This window comes from Suricata suricatta, chromosome 16, assembly GCF_006229205.1.
Source record: "Suricata suricatta isolate VVHF042 chromosome 16, meerkat_22Aug2017_6uvM2_HiC, whole genome shotgun sequence".
Taxonomy (NCBI): domain Eukaryota; kingdom Metazoa; phylum Chordata; class Mammalia; order Carnivora; family Herpestidae; genus Suricata; species Suricata suricatta.
This window is the reverse complement of record NC_043715.1, coordinates 53,706,133-53,728,627: the sequence shown is the minus strand read 5'-3', so window position 1 is coordinate 53,728,627 and position 22,495 is coordinate 53,706,133. Positions and strand designations below refer to the sequence as shown.

The 22,495-nt window shown below is 39.9% G+C and overlaps 2 protein-coding genes and 1 pseudogene across 2 annotated transcripts in view; 1 reads left to right on the top strand and 2 right to left on the bottom strand.

Moving 5' to 3' along the window:
- LOC115279869 (zinc finger protein 665-like) overlaps nucleotides 1-22,495 on the bottom strand; it is a 109,039-nt gene that overhangs the window by 38,207 nt on the left and 48,337 nt on the right.
- LOC115281211 (zinc finger protein 677-like) overlaps nucleotides 1-22,495 on the top strand; it is a 55,186-nt gene that overhangs the window by 10,233 nt on the left and 22,458 nt on the right. Inside the window, 2 exon segments of the mRNA XM_029926546.1 lie at nucleotides 2,509-4,094; nucleotides 4,096-4,316. Of these exon segments, the coding sequence (XP_029782406.1) occupies nucleotides 2,509-4,094; nucleotides 4,096-4,316 (1,807 nt within the window).
- Nucleotides 20,144-21,037, bottom strand: LOC115280888 (annotated as a pseudogene).

Below are 22,495 nucleotides of genomic sequence, written 5' to 3'. Positions count from 1 at the left end.
ATTGGCCTGGATTACAATATACTTTCCTCTTAGGACTGCCTTGGCTGCATCCCAGAGATTTTGGATTGTTGTATTTTCGTTTTCGTTGGTTTCCATATATTTTTTAATTTCTTCTCTAATTGCCTGATTAACGCAATCATTCTTTAGTGTATACATAACATCTTTATCCATTCACCCATCATTGGACACGTAGATTGTATCCGTTTCTCAGCAATTATAAATAGTGCTGCAGTGAACATTATAATGTTTCTATCATTTTGAGTTAGTATTTCTGTTTTCTTCAGATAAATATTCAGAAGTAGAATTAGTGAATCACACAGTAGTGTGTGGCCATACCAATTTTTGCTCCCACCAATAGTGCGCAAATTCTCCACCCAGCAGCAGCACTTGTTATTTCTTGTCTTTTTGATAATTGCCATTCTAAGAGGTAAAGTGATAAATCATTGTGATTTTGATTTGCATTTCCTTGATGATAAATGATGTTGAGCATCTTCATGGTCCTGTTGGCCATCTCTAGGTTTTTGGAAAATGTCTATTCAGATCTTCTGCCCATTTCTTCAATTGGATCATCTGAGCACTTTTGGATTGTGTTTTGGATTATGAGCCCCTTATCAGATACATGATTTGCTAATATTTTTTCCTATTTAGTAGGGTGCTTTTACATTTTGTTGAAAAAGTGTTTCCTTTTCTGTGCAGACACTTTTTAGTTAATGTAGTCCAACTCACTTTTGCTTTTGTTGATTTTTCTTTTGGTGTCAACAGTCAAAAAAAAATCATTCCTGAGACCTGTGATGAGGAGCTAATTACCCCCTATCAAGTAGGAATTTTATGGTTTAAGGTCATAAGTTTAAGTCTTTAATCCATTGTGAGTTAATTGTTGTGTATGATGTCAGATAGTGGTGCTGTTTCATTCTTTTGCCTGTGGGAGCCCAGTTTTCCCAAACCGTCTATTGAAAAGATTGTGCTTTCCCCATCGTATAGTCATGTCCTCTTTGTTGTAAATTAATTGACCGTGTGTGTGAGTTTATTTCTGAGCTCTATTCTGTTCTGTTGATCTGTGTGTCTATTAGATTTATCCTAATACCATACTGTTTTAATTACCACAGATTTATAATCAGGGTGTTTGGTGTCAGGGAATGTGATGCTTCTACCTTCGTTCTTCCTTCTCAAGATGCTTTGGGCATTTGGGGTCATTTGTGGGTCCATATACATTTTAGGATTTCTCTATTTCATGTGTAGATTTTTATGTGAACATAAAATTTCAACTTATTTGTATAAATATCAAGGAGTGTGATTGCTAGATCATATTTAAGAGTATGTTTAGTTTTGTAAGAATATGCAAACTGTTTTCCAAACTGGTACACCTTTTTGCATTCCCACCAGCAATTCTTACTGGTTCACATTCTCATTAGTATTTGTGTTAGTGTTCTGGATTTTGGCCATTCACCTAAATGTGTAATGGAATCTCGTTATAACATTTATTTACCTCAATTAAATGTATGACTTTTAAAAGAATATTTATTTATTTTTGAGAGAGATAGAGTGTGAGTTGGGGGGGAGGGGAGAGAGAGAGAATGAATCTGAAGCAGGCTTCAAGCTTACAGTTGTCAGCATAGAGCCTTACACGGGGTTCAAAACTGTAAACTGCGCAATCATGACTTGAGTCAAAGTCGGACACTCAAATGACTGAGCTACCCAGGTGCCCCTATGACATTCTTTAAACTGAGTATTTGTGATGTCTTGAGAACATATTTTTTAAGTTACTGCTTTAGTCAGAGAAATATCGTTAACTTGATTTGTCATAGGTTTTTATATATTGATGCATTATTTTAGTGAGCTTGGGTGGCTCAGTCGGTTAAGCGTCTGACTCTGGATTTTGTCTGATGTCATAATATCACAGTTCCTAAGTTCAAGTCTGACATTGTGCAGTGCACTTACAGTGTGGAGACTACTTGGTATTTTCTCTCTTCCTGCCTTTCCCCTATTTGCAAGCTCGCCCTCGCTATCTAAGTGAATAAACTTGAAAAAAAAATTCTTGTACATGTCTCCTGGAACATGTATATATTATATACTTCTTTTGAGTATATACCTGGAAATGGAATTCATGGGATATTTAGTTTGAAAATGTTTAGAGCAAATGCTGAAATAGATGTGAGCCTCCAGTGTTCCTATAACACATACTGTCTCCCTGTTGAATGTTTTCCATTGTTACTTTATACCGTAGTATAAAGTATTCTTACAGAATGAGTCACTATTATGCCTCTTGCTAAATCAGTTCCTTTTTCTAGGGTCAGGCTTTTAACTTATAACACAGCCATATTCCCATAGATATGCAAATACAAGTACTGTCCCCACATTTATAAAAAGAAAACCTAAAAACATTTTAAATAACAATAGTGTTTGAATACCATGCCAGAGAAACTCCGTCATCATTATAAAATATTATTTTGGTGTTAATTATGGAATTTTTTTAGTATAAAATATTTACTTTCCAACTCTGTTTGATAGGGAGTCCTACTGGATTTGGGATCAAAGAATTATCACCAACAGAGGACATTAATAAAGGAGAATTTTACCACGTAGTGATATTGGAGAGAAATGAAAGCCATGGCATCAAGGATTTTGATCTCAAGGAAGTCTGGGAAGATATGCACGAGTTTGAGAGTCAGTGGGAGTATGATGCAAGAAATGACAAAAAAGTGCCTTTGACCCATAACAAAAATCTCACTTGTAGAAAAGATCATAAACTGAATCATTCCTCACTTAATCTTCCTCAAAAGCAGTGTGTTTCTGTAAGAAATAATACATACCACTATTTCATGGATGATGAACCATTTATAAGGAATTTGGTAAAACTGGACAATAACAGAAGTGGTGCCAGAAACCAATCCATAAACCGCTTGGAAAATACAATTGGATTAAGTTTGCAGGCACACCTGGGTGAACTGCAGAGATTTCACAGTGAGGAGAAAACGTTTGCATGTAATCCAGTTGAGAAGAGTGTCAGCAATGGTTCCTCAGTCTCACTACTTGAAAGAACTCCTCCCAGGACCCAAACCATTTGGAATAAATCTAGAAAGATTTTTAAATCTCATTTGTTACCTGCACAAGACAGGAAAGCACACCCTAGAGGAAAATCTTACAAATGTAATGACTGTGGCAAAGTCTTTACAGAGCGCTCACATCTTACTCGGCATAAGAAAATCCATACTGGAGAGAAACCTTATAAATGTGATGAGTGTGGCAAAGCCTTTAACCAGTGTTCGAACCTCACGAGGCATCAGAGAGTCCATACAGGAGAGAAGCCATATAAATGTAACATATGTGGTAAGGTCTGTAGTCAAAATTCAAACCTTGTAAGTCATCAGAGAATGCATACTGGAGAGAAACCTTACAAATGTAATGAATGTGGTAAGTCTTTTAACCAACATTCACACCTTTGGTGTCATGAGAGAATTCATACTGGTGAGAAACCTTACAAATGTAATGAATGCAGCAAAGCCTTTGCTGGGCGTTCAAGCCTTACTCAACATAGAAAAATCCATACTGGAGAGAAACCATACAAATGTAAGGAGTGTGGGAAAGCTTTTAAGCAGTACTCACACCTCATTAGACATCAGAATACACATCCTGGAGAGAAGCCACACAAGTGTGATGTATGTGGCAAGGCTTTTATACAAAGCTCTAGCCTTGTAGAACATCAGAGGATTCATACAGGATAAAAACCATATAAATGTAATAAATGTGGTAAAGCTTTTATCAGACGTTCACACCTCTGGGGACCTGAGAGAACTCATACTGGAGAGAAACCTTACAAAAGTAGTGAGTGTGGCAAAGCCTTTGCTGAGCGCTCAAATCTTACTCAACACAGAAAAATCCATACTGGAGAGAAACCTTATAAATGTAATGAGTGTGCCAAAGCATTTACCCTATTTGCAAACCTTACTGGGCATCAGAAAATACACACTGGAGAGAAACCACACAAATGTAATGTGTGTGACAAGGCTTTTATCCAAAGTTCAAGCCTTATGGAACATCAGAGAATTCATACAGGAGAAAAACCTTATAAATGTATTGAATGTGATAAGGCTTTTATCAAACAGTTCACACATATGGGGTCATCAGAGAACTCATACTGGAGAGAAACCGTACAAATATATTGAGTGTGGTAAAGCCTTTACAGAGTGTTCACATCTTACTCAACATAAGAAAATCCATTCTGGAGAGAAAGCTTTTAAGTGTAATGAGTGTGACAAAGCTTTTACCCAATTTGCCAAACTTATTAGGCATCAGAAAATACATAGTGGAAAGGAGAAGTATAAACCTAATATATGTGACATTGTTTTTATTCAAAGCTCAACCTTTGGGGATCATCAAAGAACTCTTAGGAGAAAGAGACCTTGCAAATAAAGGGAGCAAGTATTCAACACTTATTTAACATCAGAGATTCCATCATGGAGAGGAACCATATGAAACTAACATAGGTGGAAAGCTTTGTAACCAGGGTTTACACCTCTCTGATACCAGAATACAAATCTCTGAAAGAAAGCACACACAAAGAATGTATGGCAAGGCTTATGCAAAGCTTATACCCTGTGGAACGTAATTTTTACTAGAAACCTTACAAATGTAAAGAGTGTGATCAGGTTTATCAAATGTGTACAAATTTGGAGAGGGGGGTAATATAGGTGAATGGGACTAAAAGGTACAGACTTCCAGTGATTAAAAAAAAAAAAACCCAACATGTGCAACCTTGTGATTTGTGGTCTTGGAAACCAGGAAACACCAAAGAACTCATACTGGACTGAAACATTAACACATGTAATGAAGATGATAATTTGTTTAGCTAATTTTCTCAACGGACTACAATTTAAAAATTCACACTAGGGGAACTAGGTGTATTTTGAGGATTAATCAATCTTAGATGTTAAATTCCACAGAAAATAAAAATTATTTAAAAGTCACAAGATGATGTGTGTCAATGGAACAAGTCTATCTGTGGAAAGACCTAATCATCTGTTCTTTAAATATTTTATAAAAATTTTATTTTCCTCTCTACATCCAACGTGGGGCTCAAACTCATAACCCTGAGAGCAAGAGTCACATGCTCTTCCAACTCAGCCAGCCAGGCACCTCTGTGACTTTTTTTACTCAGTTACTTGAGGTTTCTTAATGCTCCATTATTATTGATGACTTGTTACCTCAAGTTATAAGAATCCACTGATGTTATACTTTCATTACATGCATTTCATTTGTCAACCATAGTGGTGGTCTGAGAATGCATCGGTAAGGTGAAAAGAATCTTTTTCATTAGGTGGGGCTTAGTCATATCTATATACCCTGGAAAAACGACGATGCTAATTTTAAGATACAGTATAGTATATACTTGGGAGCATAAGGAATGGCAAGGAATAAATCTAAAAGCTATTTTGTGAATTGCCATGTTTTCTGTGGCCACAGCCCCTTCTCTGGATTTGTTGGAATGATTGAGAGCCTTGGTTGATTACCATAGGAAAGGATTATGCTCTCAGATATGTGATCATGAAACTCTAGGTTGGGACATTGAGACAATGATATTTTCATGTGGGAATGATGGGTTACTAGGGATGGCATTTGTGTCAGAGAAACTGGAGGGGGGATGATGGTCTCTCTGTCTTTTGAAAGGTAATAGTTGTATCATGGGTGAAGAAAAATTAGCCTTAGTTTTGGAAAATGAAGAAAAGTTCTAGAGGACATTTAAATCAAAAGAACCAAAATAGTAGTGCATAGGTGGCTCAGTATGTTGAGTCTCTGACTCAATTTCAGGTCAGAGTCATGGGTCATCTTCTACATTGGGCTCTCCTCTGAGTGTAGAGTCTACTTATGATTCATTCTCTCTCTCTCTCTCTCCCCCCATTCCCCCTCCCTCCCTCTCTCCCTCCCCTTTTGCTTGCTTGTGCTCTTTAAAAAACAACAAAATAAAGTAGTATGTTTGTGAAAGACTCAAATTTGGCACTTAAAATGCATTTTGATACCATTTCACTTAGGATACCCTAGTTCTCATTATCTAAGTAAGTAAAATATAAGTTTTGTGTAACACTAAATGAATCCTGTGCCTTTTATTATCCCAAGTGCATCACACTTCTTTGGGGCATTTCATAATGAACTCTAATAAGACATCCTTAGGTTCTCTAGGTTGAATGTCATACATGACAATTTTTTTTTCATGTTAGATTCAAACCTACAGTGTTGGAAATATATTTCATAAGTTGAATTTGAGAGTTATCCACCCATAACATATCCAAGTATTTTTGTGGCTCTACGGAAAATACGATAACAATGCAATATGTAACTCTCACCCTTTACAACCTGCCTCCCCATTCATGAACATACACCATATGATTCTATTTCTACCTGCGTCTTCTGCTGAAATAAGGCCCATGGTTTGCACCTTTACATTAAGTATAGATGGATAAAGGTAACACAATCAACATTTTGTGCTGGGGTGCTCAGGGAATAATTTGAAAAGCTAAATCTTCATGAGTTTACTCTCCAGAATGAAAATACACAATGGGAACCCTTTTGGATAACTAGAAATCTCACATATTTAGCTTCTACAACATTTTTTGCTTGTCTGGATTTGTGCTTCCTCCACTGGAACAGGATTTTAGTTGTCCAGAATGAGTCTGTCCCACTGAAGTGTTAGGAGAATGTTGAGTATATAATGATGCTTTCTCCGGAGAGCAGGGGAGACTTCTCAAGTCCTGAAAGTGGCCAGAGGAAGCAGGGAAGGTGACTACTTCCTTGTGATGCATACCGTGTGGGGCTGGGGAGATGGTGCTCATGGACGCTGTGAACTTACAGCTACTGCTGAGGGAAGGGCCTCTCAGGCTTCATTATTAGCTTGTCCCACCCCAATGGGCAGAATCGTAAGAGGCTGTGATGATGATTCACAGGCGTCATTAGTCAGGCATCAAAAGTACAGTCAGACTCTTTAATATAAACCTGAATGTTTACTACTGACCAACTTGGTTGGGAAAGACCACAATCTTCCTCATGCTAATTACAAGCTTCTTTTTCTGGCTGCATACATAGCCCCCACAGTATAAAATGATTGTGGAAAATGGTTACCAAAGGTATTTTTAGACTTGTATGATGTCACAATTCTTTTTCTATTAAGTTACAGCTGAATATTAAAATACATTCAGAAATGATAGAATATTTCCCAACTACAAACTTTTTGTAGATCTTTCATTTTAAGGGAGAATGGAATGAGTGGAATCTCAAAATCCGTCCTTCCATTTTTCTAGCAAGATGCTAGAATCAGGGAGTGCCTCGTTGTCTCAGTCATTTAAGGATCCAACTCCTGATTTTGGCTCAGGTCATGATTTCATGGTTCATGGGTTTGAGCGCTGGGTCGGGCTCCACATTGAGTGTGGAAAAATAAACAAACTTAAAGAAACTTTTTAAAAAGGTACTAGAATCAGATAATTATATTGAAACTGCAAACTAGGGGTGCCTGGGTGGCTCAGTCGGTTGAGCGTCCAACTTCGGCTCAGGTCATGATCTCGCAGTTCGTGGGTTCAAGCCCTACGTGGGGCTATGTGCTGGCAGCTCAGAGCCTAGAGAGTGTTTTCGATTCTGTGTGTCCCTCTCTCTCTGCCCCTCCCCTGCTCATGATCTGTCTCTCTGTCTCTCAAAAATAAAGAAATGTTTAAAGAAAAAAACTGCCAACTAGTGTTAGCTTCAGGCAAATAAAATTAAAATTAATAAATTTCAAAGGAAATAAATATGTAACTTAGGAAAGACTAAGGACTAATAATTGTTGACTCATTTGGAACACCTAGGACACTGTTCATGGGTTGCATGTAATATACACTCAGGATAAAGAACAAAGTCTGGTGATGAAATCTGTTTCATCCACAGTTATCTGTGACAACCTTGTCATTTAATATTAATAAGGGGTGTATTTAAATTTGATCTGCAAAACGTTTTCTCTCCCATCTTTTTCTTTTTCCTTATGTTGCTTAGGAATGTGAATATGAAATTTGAAAATTCCCCAATTTACTTGATTAATTTTGAGAGAGAGAGAACACAAGTGGGGGAAGGGGTACAGGAAGAGGGAGAGAATCTTAAGAAGGCTCCACACTCTGCAGAGCTGACACAAGGCTCGATCCCAAAACCCTGGGATGTTGGCCTGAGCAAAACTCAAGTCTGACGCTCTCCTGACTGAGCCACCCAACCTTCCCCTTAAGATTCTGAATCAGTTGCATTATTAAAGTGTGTAGCTAATTGGGGAAAAACCTCCTGGGATTATTTCCATGTAAATAAGACAAAACCTAATAAGGAAAAGGCCTTAGCCCTTCACCATCCATCCTTATTGATCATACAGCGGCCATCTTGCTGTCAGGAGAGTGCATGCTGAGTGCTAAGGGAGGGGGAGCGGGCAGAGACTGCCCGGGGACTGTCCCGTCACACGCTGCATCTCCCAGCTTCCTGTTATGTGACAATGATAAACCACCTAGTTGTTTCAGCCACTGATTTCCAGGAGGTCTGTCACTCACAGATAAGAACTGTCCTACCTGACCAGTATGATTAATTTTTGTATTGAGAGTAGAATGGAGCATTTGAGAGGGAGTCTTGAAATTAACATTTTTGTAGCTTAGCAAAGCTTTATTAAAACATTCCTTCACTGATGAGTGAAGGCACATACCTAAAACTCACAATGTGAACAAAACAAAATACAGCTTGAGAATTTATGACAGATGTTCAGGATGTTAGGTTAGAAATTACAGGAGTAAGGAATTTGGTGCCACAAATAGAATTCATGTTTAACTGAGCATGTGAACTGTTAGTCTCAGCTTATGTACTACAGTGACTTTCTACTTTGCACAGATAAAATGCATTCGCTCATTCTCCCAGTCAGCAACTAATCACGGATATTAGCAGGAAACAAAGTACCCTGCCTTCAAATAGCTTATATTCTGTAAGGTAAGTCTTTAAGAATAAAATATAATAGCGGTAAGTACCATAAACATGTTTATGTACAATGACGGAATGACAGGGTTTCCTAATATAAGCAATGTTTTCAGGCAATGCCCACACAATGAGATGATATTTGAGCAGAACCACTGAAAGTGTATCATGCAAATTAATACAAATGGGGAAGGGCCAGTGGGTGTTGGGAGCCGACCTTCATCACCCACCTGATGGCAAAGCCCAGGGGGCCGACGAGAAGACCGCAAAGCGGTTCTCTGGAAGCGAAGCTACTGATATCCCTTCTTCTAATCAGCCAGTTTATTCAGTCAGTTCAAATTTGTCTTACTGGGCCTTTCCCTGTAACGTAGCAATCAGTTAATCATCAAGGGCACTTTGAAGAAAGCATGCCCCTGCAGTAGGTTACAGTGGGCAGTTCCCAAGAAAGCGGTCACGCTCCAATTTCTCTAAAGAACAGGCGCTACCAGTTTCAGTTAGCTCTACCAGTTTCAGCTCAAACAACTGGAATAATAATATAAAAAATAATTAGCCCTCTAGCTTGTCAGGCATAGAAATAGTAAGACTAATGATTAATTCTTTAAAGTAGAAAAGCAATAATGCATGGAAATAACCAGAAAGTTTTCTCTTGGATCAATTCCCTGAGAACTTTCTGAGAGTAAAAACAATAGCTTGACGCAAACATATAGAGTAGAAACCATGGATGAGCTTCCTGAAAAACCAATAAACTGTCCAGATCAGTTCACCTGAGTTGTCTGTGTCCATTCCTTTGCGCTGATGCCAGCCCTTGTTCGGGTCCCCCTGGACCGGCCGGGGTGGGACTCCGGCAAGTGGGTAGAGGAAAGAAGTAGAAAATTGCCAGAAGGTAACATATTTACAGTATATCCAGAATACCCACAATTGGCATGTGGCTTGGTGAAATCTGGTATTAAGTTTCTACTGGAGACATTTAAAAGTTGGGACTGCTGTTTAAAATCCTCTCATGGCTTCTCATTTCCAAAAGGAAGATCCTGTCATTGACCCACAAGGCCCTGTAAAGTCTGTTGGCCCCACCTCTCCGTACATCTCTGACTTCATCTCCTCCTACTCTCTCCCTCTCATTTGGAACTAGCTACACTGGCCACTGCTTTTTTTTTTTTTTTTTTTTTTTTACACACCGAACACAGGCTGGCTTAGTCCTTTCACACATGCTTGGTACACAGTACTTCAGACATTAGTATGACTTCTAATTCATTTACTTCAGGCCTTACTCAGATATCATATGATCCTTATTTGGCTATTGTCTGTCTGTCTCTCCCTCGCTCTCAAAATTCCATATCCCCTTCCCTGTTTTATCTCTCTCTTTAGTCTTAGGCCTATTTAACATAATAAATGCTTTATTTAATAAAAAAAATAAAATTTAGGACTCCTTCTAGTGAGAATTTTTCAAATTTTAACAATAAAACTCCCTAGAGGGCTTAAGATTATAAGGAATAGAGCCAAGACCATGACTTGTTTGGAAACGCACAGACCTATTTGTTTATGGCAGACTTACCACTACCGAGAGAACACCCTGGAGGGGTGGGGTGATGAATTAATAAAAGATAGTAAATATCATTTGTTTTTTTTATTATTATTTATTTTTATATAGTTTATTACCAAGTTGATTTATTTTTTTTAATTTTTTAATGTCTTTTATTTATTTTTGAGAGACAGAGACAGTGCAAGCAGGGGAGGGTCAAAGAGAGAGGGAGACATAGGATCCAAAGCAGGCTCCAGGCTCTGAGCTAGCTGTCAGCACAGAGCCCGACGCGGGGCTTGAGCCCACGAACCTTGAGATCATGACCTAAGCCGAAGCCAGACACTTAACCGACTGAGCCACCCAGGTGCCCCCCAAGTTGGTTTCCATATAACACCCAGCGCTCTTCCCCACAAGTGCCTCTCTTTATGACCACCCCCCACTTACCCTTCCCCATCCTTCTTCAGCCCTCAGTTTGTGCTCAGCATTCAAAAGTCTCTTATGATTTGCCTCACTCCCTCTCCCCAATTCTTCCCCCCCCCTTCCCATTCCCATGGTCTCCTATTAGGTTTCTCCTGTTAGACCTATGAGTGACAAAATACGGTATCTGTCCTTCTCTGCCTGACTTCTTTTCCTTAGCATGATTCCCTCTGGGCCCATCCACTTTGTTACAAATGGCCAGATTTCATTTTTTCTCATTGCCATGTAGTATTCCACTGTACACACCACATCTTCTTGATCCATTCATCAATTGATGGACATTCAGGCTCCTTTCCATGATTTAGCTATTCTTGAAAGTGCTGCTATGAATATTGGGGTACATGTGTCCCTATGCATCAGCACTTCTGTATCCCTTGGGTAGATCTCCAGCAGTGCTATTGCTGGGTCATAGGGGAGTTCTTGATTCCTAAACCAGACAAGACCCAACAAAAAAGGAGAACTACAGGCCAATATCCTTAATGAATACAGATGCAAAAATACTCAACAAGATACTAGCAAATCGAATTCAGTAGCACATAAAAAGAATTATCCATCATGATCAAGTGGTATTCATTCCTGGGTTACATGGCTGGTTCAATATTCACAAATCTATCAACGTTATACATCACATTAAAAAAGGATAAAAACCACATGATCCTCGATAGATGTAGAAGAAGCATTTGACAAAATAAAACATCCCTTCTTAATAAAAGCCTGTGAAAAGGCCGGGTTAGAAGGAACTTACTTAAACATTATTAAAACAATCTATGAAAAGCCCACAGCTAATATTGCCCTCAATGGGGAAAAACTGACAGCTTTCCCCCTGAGATCAGGAGCATGACAGGGGTGTCCACTCTCACCACTGTTGTTTAGCATAGTGCTGGAAGGCCTAGCATCAGCAATCAGACAACAAAAGGAAATAAGAGGCATCAGAATCAGCAAAGATGAAGTCAAACTTTCACTTTTGGCAGATGACATGATACTCTACATGGAAAACCCAATCGACTCCACTAGAAGGCTTCTAGAAATGATCCATGAATTCAGCAAAATTGCAGGGTACAAAATCAATGTACAGAAATCGGTTGCATTCTTATACACCAATAATGAAACAACAGAAAGAGAACTCAGGAAACTGATCCCACTCACAATTCCATGAAAAACCATAAAATACCCAGGAATAAACCTAACCATGATGTAAAAGACCTGTATGATGAGAACTATAGAAAGCTTATGAACGAAATTGAAAAAGACACAAAGAAATGGAAAAACATTCTATACTCGTGGATTGGAAGAATAAACATTGTTAAAATGTCATTATTACCCAAAGCAATCTACACATTCAATGCAATCCCCATCAAAATTGCACCAGCATTCTTCTCAAAGCTAGAGCAAATTATCTTAAAATTCGTATGGAACCACAAAAGACCCTGAATAGCCAAAGTAATATTGAAGAAGAAAACCAAAATGGGAGGTATCACAATCCCAGACTTTAGCCTCTACTCCAAAGCTGTCATCAAGACAGTATGGTATTGGCACAAAAACAGACACTTAGACCAATGGAATAGAATAGAGAACCCAGAACTGGGCCCACAAATGCATGGCCAATTAATTTTTAACAAGTAGGAAAGAGTATCTGATGGAAAAAAAGACTGCCTCTTTGGCAGGTGGTGCTGGGAGAACTGGACAGCAACATGTAGAAGAATGAAACTAGACCACTTTCTTACACCATTCATAAAAATAAACTCAAAATGGATGAAGGACCTGAATATGAGGCAGGAAACCATCAAAACCCTAAGGAGAAAGCAAGTAATAGCCTCCGTGACCTCAACCGCAGCAATTTCCTACTGGACACATCCCCAAAGGCAAGGGAATCAAGAACTAAAATGAACTATTGGGACCTCATAAAGATAAAAAGCTTCTGCACTGCAAAGGAAACAATCAAAAAAACTAATAGGCAACAGACAGAATGGGAAAAGATAGTGGCAAATGGCATATTGGATAAAGGGCTAGTATCCAAAATCTACAAGGAACTCACCAAACTCCATATCCAAAAAACAAACAATCCAGTGAAGAAATGGGCAGAAGACTTGAACAGACACTTTTCCAAAGAGGACATCCAGATGGCCTACAGGCACATGAAACAATGCTCAGCGTCACTCAGCATGAGGGAAATACAAATCAAAACCACATTGAGATACCACCTTACGCTGGTCAGAGTGGCTAAAATGAACAAATTAAGAGACTGTAGATGTGGGTGAGGATGTGGAGAAACGGGCATCCTCCTACACTGTTGGTGGGAATGTAAACTGGTACAGCCGCTCTGGAAAACAGTGTGAGGTTCCTCAAAAAATATCATTTGTTAAAACTGTCTAGGGAGTTGATCTCAGGACTTAAGATACATACTTTTCCTATTGTCTACCCCTGATGCCAGCCAGGGGTATATTGCTTCTTCCACTTACAAATCTGTATCAAGTAAAACTTGATGGATATTTTACACCTCAGTTATATTTTCAATGTTAATAAAATCGAACAACCTTCTAAGATAAGACAATTGCAAAGTGGATAGTAACAAAATCGCACATTTCATGTTTGCCTCATGAGTACAAGACCAACTAACTCTCAGTTACTCCTAGTCTTACTCTTCCAGTAGAGTTCAATCTTGTTTCAACATTGCCTAATATCTGACTACAAAATAGACTTTTCAGTATATTTCATATCCCAAATCTGATAGTAACTCAGACATCACAGGAATGTGATTCTATATGTGAGGTTGGAAAACGTTTATGTTGGGAACATATAGTAAATATGTAATTTTTTTGTAGGCGATACTGTTTCTGCTACCGCTCTTTCCATATGTCCTTATTGGGTCAAAAGTACCTAAGTGTGAGTATGGCTGCATTCCAGTTACACTTCGCTTAAAAACAGATGGTGCCAAGGGCGCCTGATGGCTCAGTCAGTTAAGCATCCAGCTTTGGCTCAGGTCATGATCTCACAGTTTGTGGGTTCGAGCCCCGTGTCAGGCTGTGTGCGGACAGCTAGCTCAGAGCCTGGAGCCTGCTTCAGATTCTGTGTCTCCCTCTCTCTGACCCTCCCCTGCTTGTGCTCTCTGTCTCTCAAAAAAAAACAAAAACAAAAACAAACAAACAAACAAACAAACAAACAAAAAACCAGCCAGTGGCTGCACTTCGCTCATGTTCCATAGGCGGCAGACTCCTGGTCTACACAAAGGAATTAAGAGCACTAGAAGTAGTAACTCTATGAATAAACAAAAACTGCCTTCCCAATGTTAAGCCTCTTTAAAATATAGTGGATTGTTGAGAGACATCTAGCATCTATGTGTATAGCATATGTAAAAGAAACATATACTAATGGAAGCACAGAGCAGGAGCAGAGAAATGGGAGTCCATGGGGAAAGGAAGGGTCGGCTGCTCTATATGAAGAAGTATAAACTCTGGTGAAGGTAGACTGTGGTCAGCGCTACAGGATAAAACCCCTAAAGGAAACACATAAAAAATAGTTAAAGCTAACACCAGTGAACCAAGAAAAGGATTTAAAACAAAATCATCTGTAAGAATCGAGTTATTTCAAAGAAGACAGAGCAGGAATACAGCAAAGAAGACATTATAAAAGCAATAGCAAGATAATGTAAATCTATATAATAATATCTTTAAAAGGAAATAGTCAAAAGGCCCTGTTGAAAAGCAAAAATTGTCACTGGACCTTTTTTGTTTCTTTTTAGTTTTATTTTGAGAGACAGAATCTCAACCAGGTCTGTGCTGTCATCATAGGCACAACGTGCGGCTCCATTTCAAGAGCTGTGAGATCATGACCTGAGCTGAAATCAAGAGTCTTAGTACCGATAACTATGTGAGCCAACCAGGAGCCCCTGACAATTGGATTTTTTAAAGTCAGAAAACAATATATTTCCTAGAGAAATTTACTTTACAAATTAAGGACACAAAGTAAAATCTTGGCCAAAAGATAAACATTATTAAAAAATAGAGTAGCTATATTAAGATCAATTTTATTTAAAGATCAAATAATATGACCGTGGATAATGAAATGTTTCATAATCATAAGGGGTACATTTACCGGAATGACATGAAAATCCTAATTACTCCCTTGTTTTTACTACATGCAAGTACATAATCAAACACTCCCATATCCAAGTCAGACACTAGAACCAGGATGGTGGACAGCCTTAGTTCACAAACACACACATACAGAAACGTTACACGTAGATGCAAACACATCCATATGTGCAAATACACTCGAATGCACAGTCATACACCCTCATACAGTCACACACATACACTCCATCGCAAACTCACACTCACTCACACACATGGGAAATACAAGCACACACGTTCACACACACACTCGCCGTACTCCCACGTTCCCAGTGCCCTGTATGTAATTACATTCATACAGTCTGCATGCACATGTGTATCTCGACAATGAGCTCACATGTTGGAAGAATACAGGAACCTCCTGACCTTGGATGCCTGAAAATGGGGGGCACTTTGCACCTTTTTCACTTCTTCCATCCCTGCAACAGCCAAAGATGATACTTACCATGTGCAATACCTTAAAGTGCTGTCGGCATGGCCACTGTGGGGGCAGGGGAACGGGGCAGGGTTGGAAGGTCGCAGGCGTGTGGTAGAGCAGGGTCCAGATGAGGCCAGAGGGAGGGGGTTACAGGCGGTGTGCAGAGAGCATGGGAGCGTGGAGGAACAGATGCAAAACTCTTCAAAGGCATATGAGGCCGTAGTCCTTGATAAACACAGATAGCTATGGAAAAGGTAGGGGGAAAGGCTAACATGAACCTGAAGTATGGGATCAGTGTGAGACATCAGTATGAGCATATGTTTAGCTGTGGATATGCCAATAAAACAAAGAGAAAACTGTGGATCTGTGAGTGAACAGGTCATTCCCAGGTCGGTCTTCTCAGAGAGTCTAACAGCAATGACAGCCCAGCAGCAAGGAGAACACCCAGCACCCACATCTTGGTCTAACACTATTCTCTAATAAACTCACTGGAGTTATGGCTGATTCTATGACAGGAGCAGGGAAAATACACAATGAGCTTGAAGGAATCTTGTAGTGACAGAATGTTAAGAGTAAGGAAGTTTTTAAAAATGGGGACATATCAAAGGACATAATAGCCAAACCTGAAAGAGCTTCAGCAGCCTGTTGCCAAATCTTTGAGGCCAACTGGGGGTCCTACAATTCAATGTAATTCTTACTTTATCTGGTGTTCGTAGAGTCCCACAAGTACAGGGCAAAGCCCTTCCCGGGACTGCCCCCACTTCAGACACCAGTCATGAGTCAGGCATTCGCAAACCTCCAACATACCTCTAGCCAACTACAAACTTAAGGCTCCTCCAATCCTTTCTGCTTCAATATTTGCTGGGAAGACTCACAGAACGTGGAAAGTGCTATATGTATATTAATCCTTGATGAAGTTAATTTGTAAGTTGGGACCCACAAGAATGGCGGCCACCCCAATGGCCACACCCAAATCACAAATCTAAACCTAAGTCATCCTGCTCTTATATGAAACACCTAGCCAGGAAACCTAACATTTACCCATCACAGTCCTCCCTCAGCTTCAGCTAGCTGACCTTACTGTGGAGAACAGCACCTGCCGGTCCTCTTATTCTTCTTAAAATTTTTTTTAATGTTTATTTATTTTTGAGAGAGAGAGACAGAGCATGATCGGGAGAGGGGTGGAGACACAGAGGGAGACACAGAATCTGAAGCAGGCTCCAGGCTCATAGCTGTCAGCACAGAGCCCCAACGTGGGGCTTGAACCACCAACTGTGAGATCATGACCTGAGCCAAAGTTGGATGCTTATCAGATTGAGCCACCAAGGTGCCCCACCTGCTAGTCTTCTAAGGAAATCCCCGATCTCCTAGCCAGTCATGCCTTGTTTCTGCACTGCCTCTTTTGAAACTCAACCTTGCCCCAGATCCCTCAGGAAGAGCATACCACTCCCTGCATATAAGGCTCTGTCCTCCCCCAAATCAAGGGTTGTCTTTCCTGGAATAAAAGATATAAAACTTATTACTGAAGCGTTTTAGTTTTGTCGTTTCACATTATATTGTAAAGGATGGCAGCAAAGAGCCAGGTGAAGGCATCCATCGAGCCAGGTTTGGGAGGACTGCCTGTACAGTAGCTTTTGTCCCCCACCAAGAAGCTCCCAGGGGCTTCTTCAAGTGTTTAATCAGGGCTTCACTATGTAGGCATGGTTGATTAAACCATTGGCCATATGACTGAACTCCATTCAGCCAGCCTCCTTCCTCTCCCCAGAGGTTGGGCTGCTGTTCCTATCCAATCATATAGTTAGTTGGGTTTCAAAGGTGTCCAGTCCCCCACTGGGAAGTTCTGTGGGGAACCCCTGCCCAGAGAGGCCTCCTTAGTGTAATGAAGACACTCCTACCACTCAGGAAATCTTAAAGATTTCTGAAGCTCCTGGCCAGGAACCTGAGATAGAAACCAGGTGAGTGTGTGTGTGTGTGTGTGTGTGTGTGTGAATGTTTACTTTTGTGAGAGCACATGCACATACGACAGAATGAGAGGGGCAGGGAGACAGGGAGACAGAATCAGGAGTCTCCAGCCTCTGAGTTGCCACAACAGAGCAGGATGTGGGACTCAGACCTACAAACTGTGACACATTGAGCTGAGTTGAAATCAACTCCTTAACTGACTGAGCCATCCAGGCATCCCCTGAGTGTGTATTTTATACCAAAGCTTCCAATCACCAAAGCTTGAACAATCTAAGCAACAAAATAAGTCGCATTACACTGAGTTATAACACAAAGCATAATATAAGTATAAATGAGTTCATGCTGATATGAGGAACCAACTGAATAAACAAATAAATGAGGGAGAAGTGACACGTAAGAAGAATGGCAAATAATATATGGGATTACTTAGTCCTCCAGGATGTGGAGGTTAATTCAACAGCCCACCCCTGCCCTCAGCCACCCCCCCACCTCTCACCCCCAACAAACTTGACTGTGGGCTGTGTTTAGAGTTTCCCAAGAAGAGAGTATGGGAAGGCATGCATGGTAATTTTATCAGAGGAGGATTCTGGTGAACACAGCCTTCACTAAGTGATCAAGATTAACATCATCCAAGGTAACTTGCGTTAATTGCATGAAACCTCTCGGACTGTAGGCTGTGATGAGATGTGATTTTCTTCTCAAAAACCCATAAACCCGGTCTATGCAGGAGAAAAACTTCAGGGGTGCCTGGTGGCTCAATTGGTTGAGCGACTGACTCTTGATTTCATATCAGGTCATCATCTCAAACTTCGTGGGATCAAGCCCCAGGCTGGGCTCTGCACTGACAGCACAGAGCCTGTGTAGGACTCTCTCTCCCCTTGTTCTGCCCCTTCCCTCCTCTCTCTCAAATAAACAACAACAACAAAAAAAGAAAGAAAGAAAGAAAGAAAGAAAGAAAATCTGACATATTTGACTTTAGGGGCATTGTAAAATGTGAGGGGCCAGTATTCCTCAGCCCTGTCAGGAAAATCAAGGAGAGTCTGAGAAAATGTCACTGAGCAGAAGAGACTGGAGGAGACAAGAGAACTACATATAATGTGATCCTGGATGGATCTTCTATGGGAACAATGACTGTAAAACTGTTGAAATGTAAAAAAAAAGTCTGCAGTTACTTAACAGTGACAGAGAGGAGTAGGTTCCCTGGTTGAGACAAATGAACTATGGTAATGTGAAGATGGTAGCACTTGGGGTTCTGGGTGAGAGACCTTTCGGACCTTCAGTGTTATCTTTACAAATTTTCTGCAAATCTAAAGTGATTCCAAACTAAAATGTATACTTTAAAAAACTTACAGATGTTTCTGATGTAATAACTAAATTATATTAACCTATATATTTTTTAAATTAAAAAAATTTTTTCATTTATTTTTGAGAGTGGGAGAGACAGAATATAAACAGCGGAAGAATAGAGAGAGGAGGACACATAATCTGAAATAGGCTCCAGACTCTGAGCTGTCAGCACAGAGCCCAACGTGGGGCTCGAGCTCACGGGCTGCAAGTTCATAACATGAACCGAAGTTAGACACCCAACTCACATAGGCTCCTAGGTGCCCCTAAACTATTTAAATATCTTCTATTTTTAAGCAGTCTCTACATACAATATGGGGCTCAAAGTAATCATCCACAGATTAAGAGATGTAGGCTACACTGACTGCACCAGCCAGGTGCTCCTAAAATAGTTCTATGTTTGAGTTAGTATCATTTTTTCCCTTTCAATGGTATCTGTATTGCCTTGGTGGTGATTTCAAAAGCAATACTACCCGCTTTTAAACATAATATGTTCACATACTCCAGCTTCAAATTGCTACTCGTCTCCGGCACCAAGCTTGATAAAATGGTCCTCCATAACCTCATCTCAAATTGGAAAAGCAGAAGTCCAGCTTGAAATCTCCTTCTCGCCAACACAGCCAACGGCCATCAAGATTTAACACAGAGCAATTTACCTTCTAATTATCTCCAAAGTCCATCGGTCTTTCCCCGCATACCCAGTCTTCTTACTGGCTGCCTCCCACCTGCACCTTCTGAAAAATTCAGCCGACACCTCTTCCTATGTCCCTCTTTGTCCCCCGCAGTTTACTCTTCACATGTCTACCAGAAAATATTTTCATGCACTCATCTTGCTCCATAAGCATTATCATATTTCAAAAGTCCCCAGTTTCTCTTAGATATGAGGCATAACATTCACAACATAGCCTCCAAAGCCAACAATAAGTAAAACCTGGTTTTCCCTCCACCTTCAGCCCAGGCCATTTGCATCACAAATCAGGATTTACAATTCCAATCTCAGGCACATCTTGGGAAACTGTAATATCTCAATTTGAAAGTTACACATTCAAAGATATTTTCAGTAAGTTCACATTATTTCAGGACTGTTTTAGGGAATCTTAACGTCCCCACTGTGACCATTGATAAAAACACAACTATGTAAGGACACACATGTTACAGAAGATTTCAGGTTCCGTGCTCTTTACTCTTTCATATCAGGCTGGTGTCAGGGTGTCTCGTTCACCCCTCTCTCTGCAATGAAACTGGCACATATTTCTACTTAACATTCTTTGAGGTCTCACTGCATCCACGGCTGACCAGGTGGAAGACTCCTCATACTTCCCTCCTGAGATGAGGGAATTATGTGTTTCTTCCACAGCGGACACAGTACAGCCTGAATACAGTGGGGTCATGGTTCATGGGAACAAACGGGCTAATAGTTGGAAAACATGCAGTGATTAGTACAGCGACATTCACCAGCCCCCAACTAGAATTATCCAAGAGAGGCAAGTACACATAAATGATGGACCACACAGCATAAAAGGATACAATAGTGGTCACCAAAACAAGGATGCTTTGGTGGTTCTGGTCTCATGGTGGGGTCTGTGGGAGAGACTGTTCCTGTGGATGCTTTGGAACCTCTGCTTGTGCCTCTGAAGGAGAAAAACCATGGAGTTGCTGGCCAACATCATGTGTCCCAAACACAAAATGTCATGGAAAAATATTGCTGCATCTCATGAGCCTGTGACCTTGTCTCTACACTGTGAAGCATAATAATATCCCAAATCACTTTTTTTTGGTTTTGGTTATAGTTTTGTTGTTCCATTTACCAGCCATATAAATAGGAAAATCCAGATTTACCAGCATGCGAACACCCCCACAGGATATTGGAGAGACCAATGTATTTTGGAGCTTTCACTTTAAGCTCTGCCCACCTGGAGTTCCCAGGGCTGATCCTGATGGCCTGGAAGACACTCAAGGGGTAGGTGGAACACATAGACATGCCACTGGCCACTCAGTGAACATATAAAAGAACGTAGCATCTACAGTAATTTGTGAAATATTTCAGTCCTAGAGCTGCCATGGTCTATGGCATTCCTCTGGAGAGAATGACCAAGGAGTTGGCTACAGTCAGGTGCCTGAGAATCAGATTCATGGATCTCGCCTTGCCTCCCATGAAGCAAAAGGCATGTAATGATAGAAGAGTGAGAAACTGCCCAGGATTCCAATGACTATCTGGGATAGGAAGATCATTGCTATATTCATATCCACCCACATCATTCTGTCATTGTCCAGAACTCAATATTCAAATTTACAGGAAGTGGGTTCTGCTGAAAACATGAATTTCAGGCTACACTTTCATGGCAAATAAAGTCTCTACTACCTCTCCCTTTCCCTGAGAATTAACATCTGAACTACATTGTCTTTTGTTAAGAGATTTCCAAAGTTACATGTGTGTCTTTATTTTTTGTTTATTATTAAGAGACAGAGAGAGACAGACCAATGAGCATGGAAAGGACAGAGAGAGGTGGAGACACAGAATCTGAAACAGGCGCTGACTCTGAGCTGTCAGCACAGAGCCCGATGTGGGGCTTGAACCCACAAAGCGCGAGATCATGACCTGAGCTGAAGTTGAACACCCAACTGAGCCACCCAGGCGTCCCCAAGTGTGTATTTTTATTGCACTTACAATATGCAGGTTACTGTTGTTAATGCGTTCCCTACTGTAACTTCTATAATATTCACAACCATATGAATTAAGAACTAATAGTACTCTCATTCTGGAGACAAGATTATCCATGGGAAGTTAAGTGACTCCTATAAATAGCAGTAGAATCAGGATTTGAACCTGGGTAGCCTAGTTACCATGACAGGAATGCTTCCTACTGTTATACTGTGCCAGGAACTTTGTTATAGATACGCGCACGCGCACGCGCACACACACACACACACACACACACACACACACACACACACGCCTTCTCATATTTAAATTTTATTTTACTTAATAAACCTGGTTTGATCATTTCTCATTTTTAAGTATTCTTTATAAACAGTGTAACTAAGGAGTGAAGATTCAAAGGTCTTAATAAATTATACATGTACCGAATAATTTTATATAAGCCAGTGTGATTTATTTAATGGAGACAAATGTTAGGATGGCAGCAGAACTAATTGGATTTTTTGCCTGGACCAAAAGGACAATGGCATCCATAACAGAAATTATTGTGCAGAACTGCAGTGTATGCTGACATATGGAACATGAAACACCACATAGTGAAAAAGCATACTAGGGCAGAAAATAAATTAATCCTTTTTAAAGATCACATGACTGTATGTTATTTTAAAATAAACAAACTGAAATGTGAACCGATATTTGATTTGGAAAATGTATTTAAATACAGTACAAACCTGCAAAATGGAATTTGAGGGCTTGGAATCTTGGGCATTTAATAAATTGAAAAGAAGAAAGGTGAATAGTGGGCTGGGAAGACTACTGAAATGATTTTTAGCCAGAGGAAATATAGCTTAAAATTTGTTTTCCTGATGAGATTTTACTTTTAAACTAATTTAGTATTTTAAAATTAAATTAAAATAAAAATATAAATTCCTTAATTTTTTGATCTTTGAAACACTCTGTTACAATGTTAACTTTTTCTTAAAAGAGCTTTCCTAATTTCAGGAAGATTGTCTCACAGATCAAGAGAACAC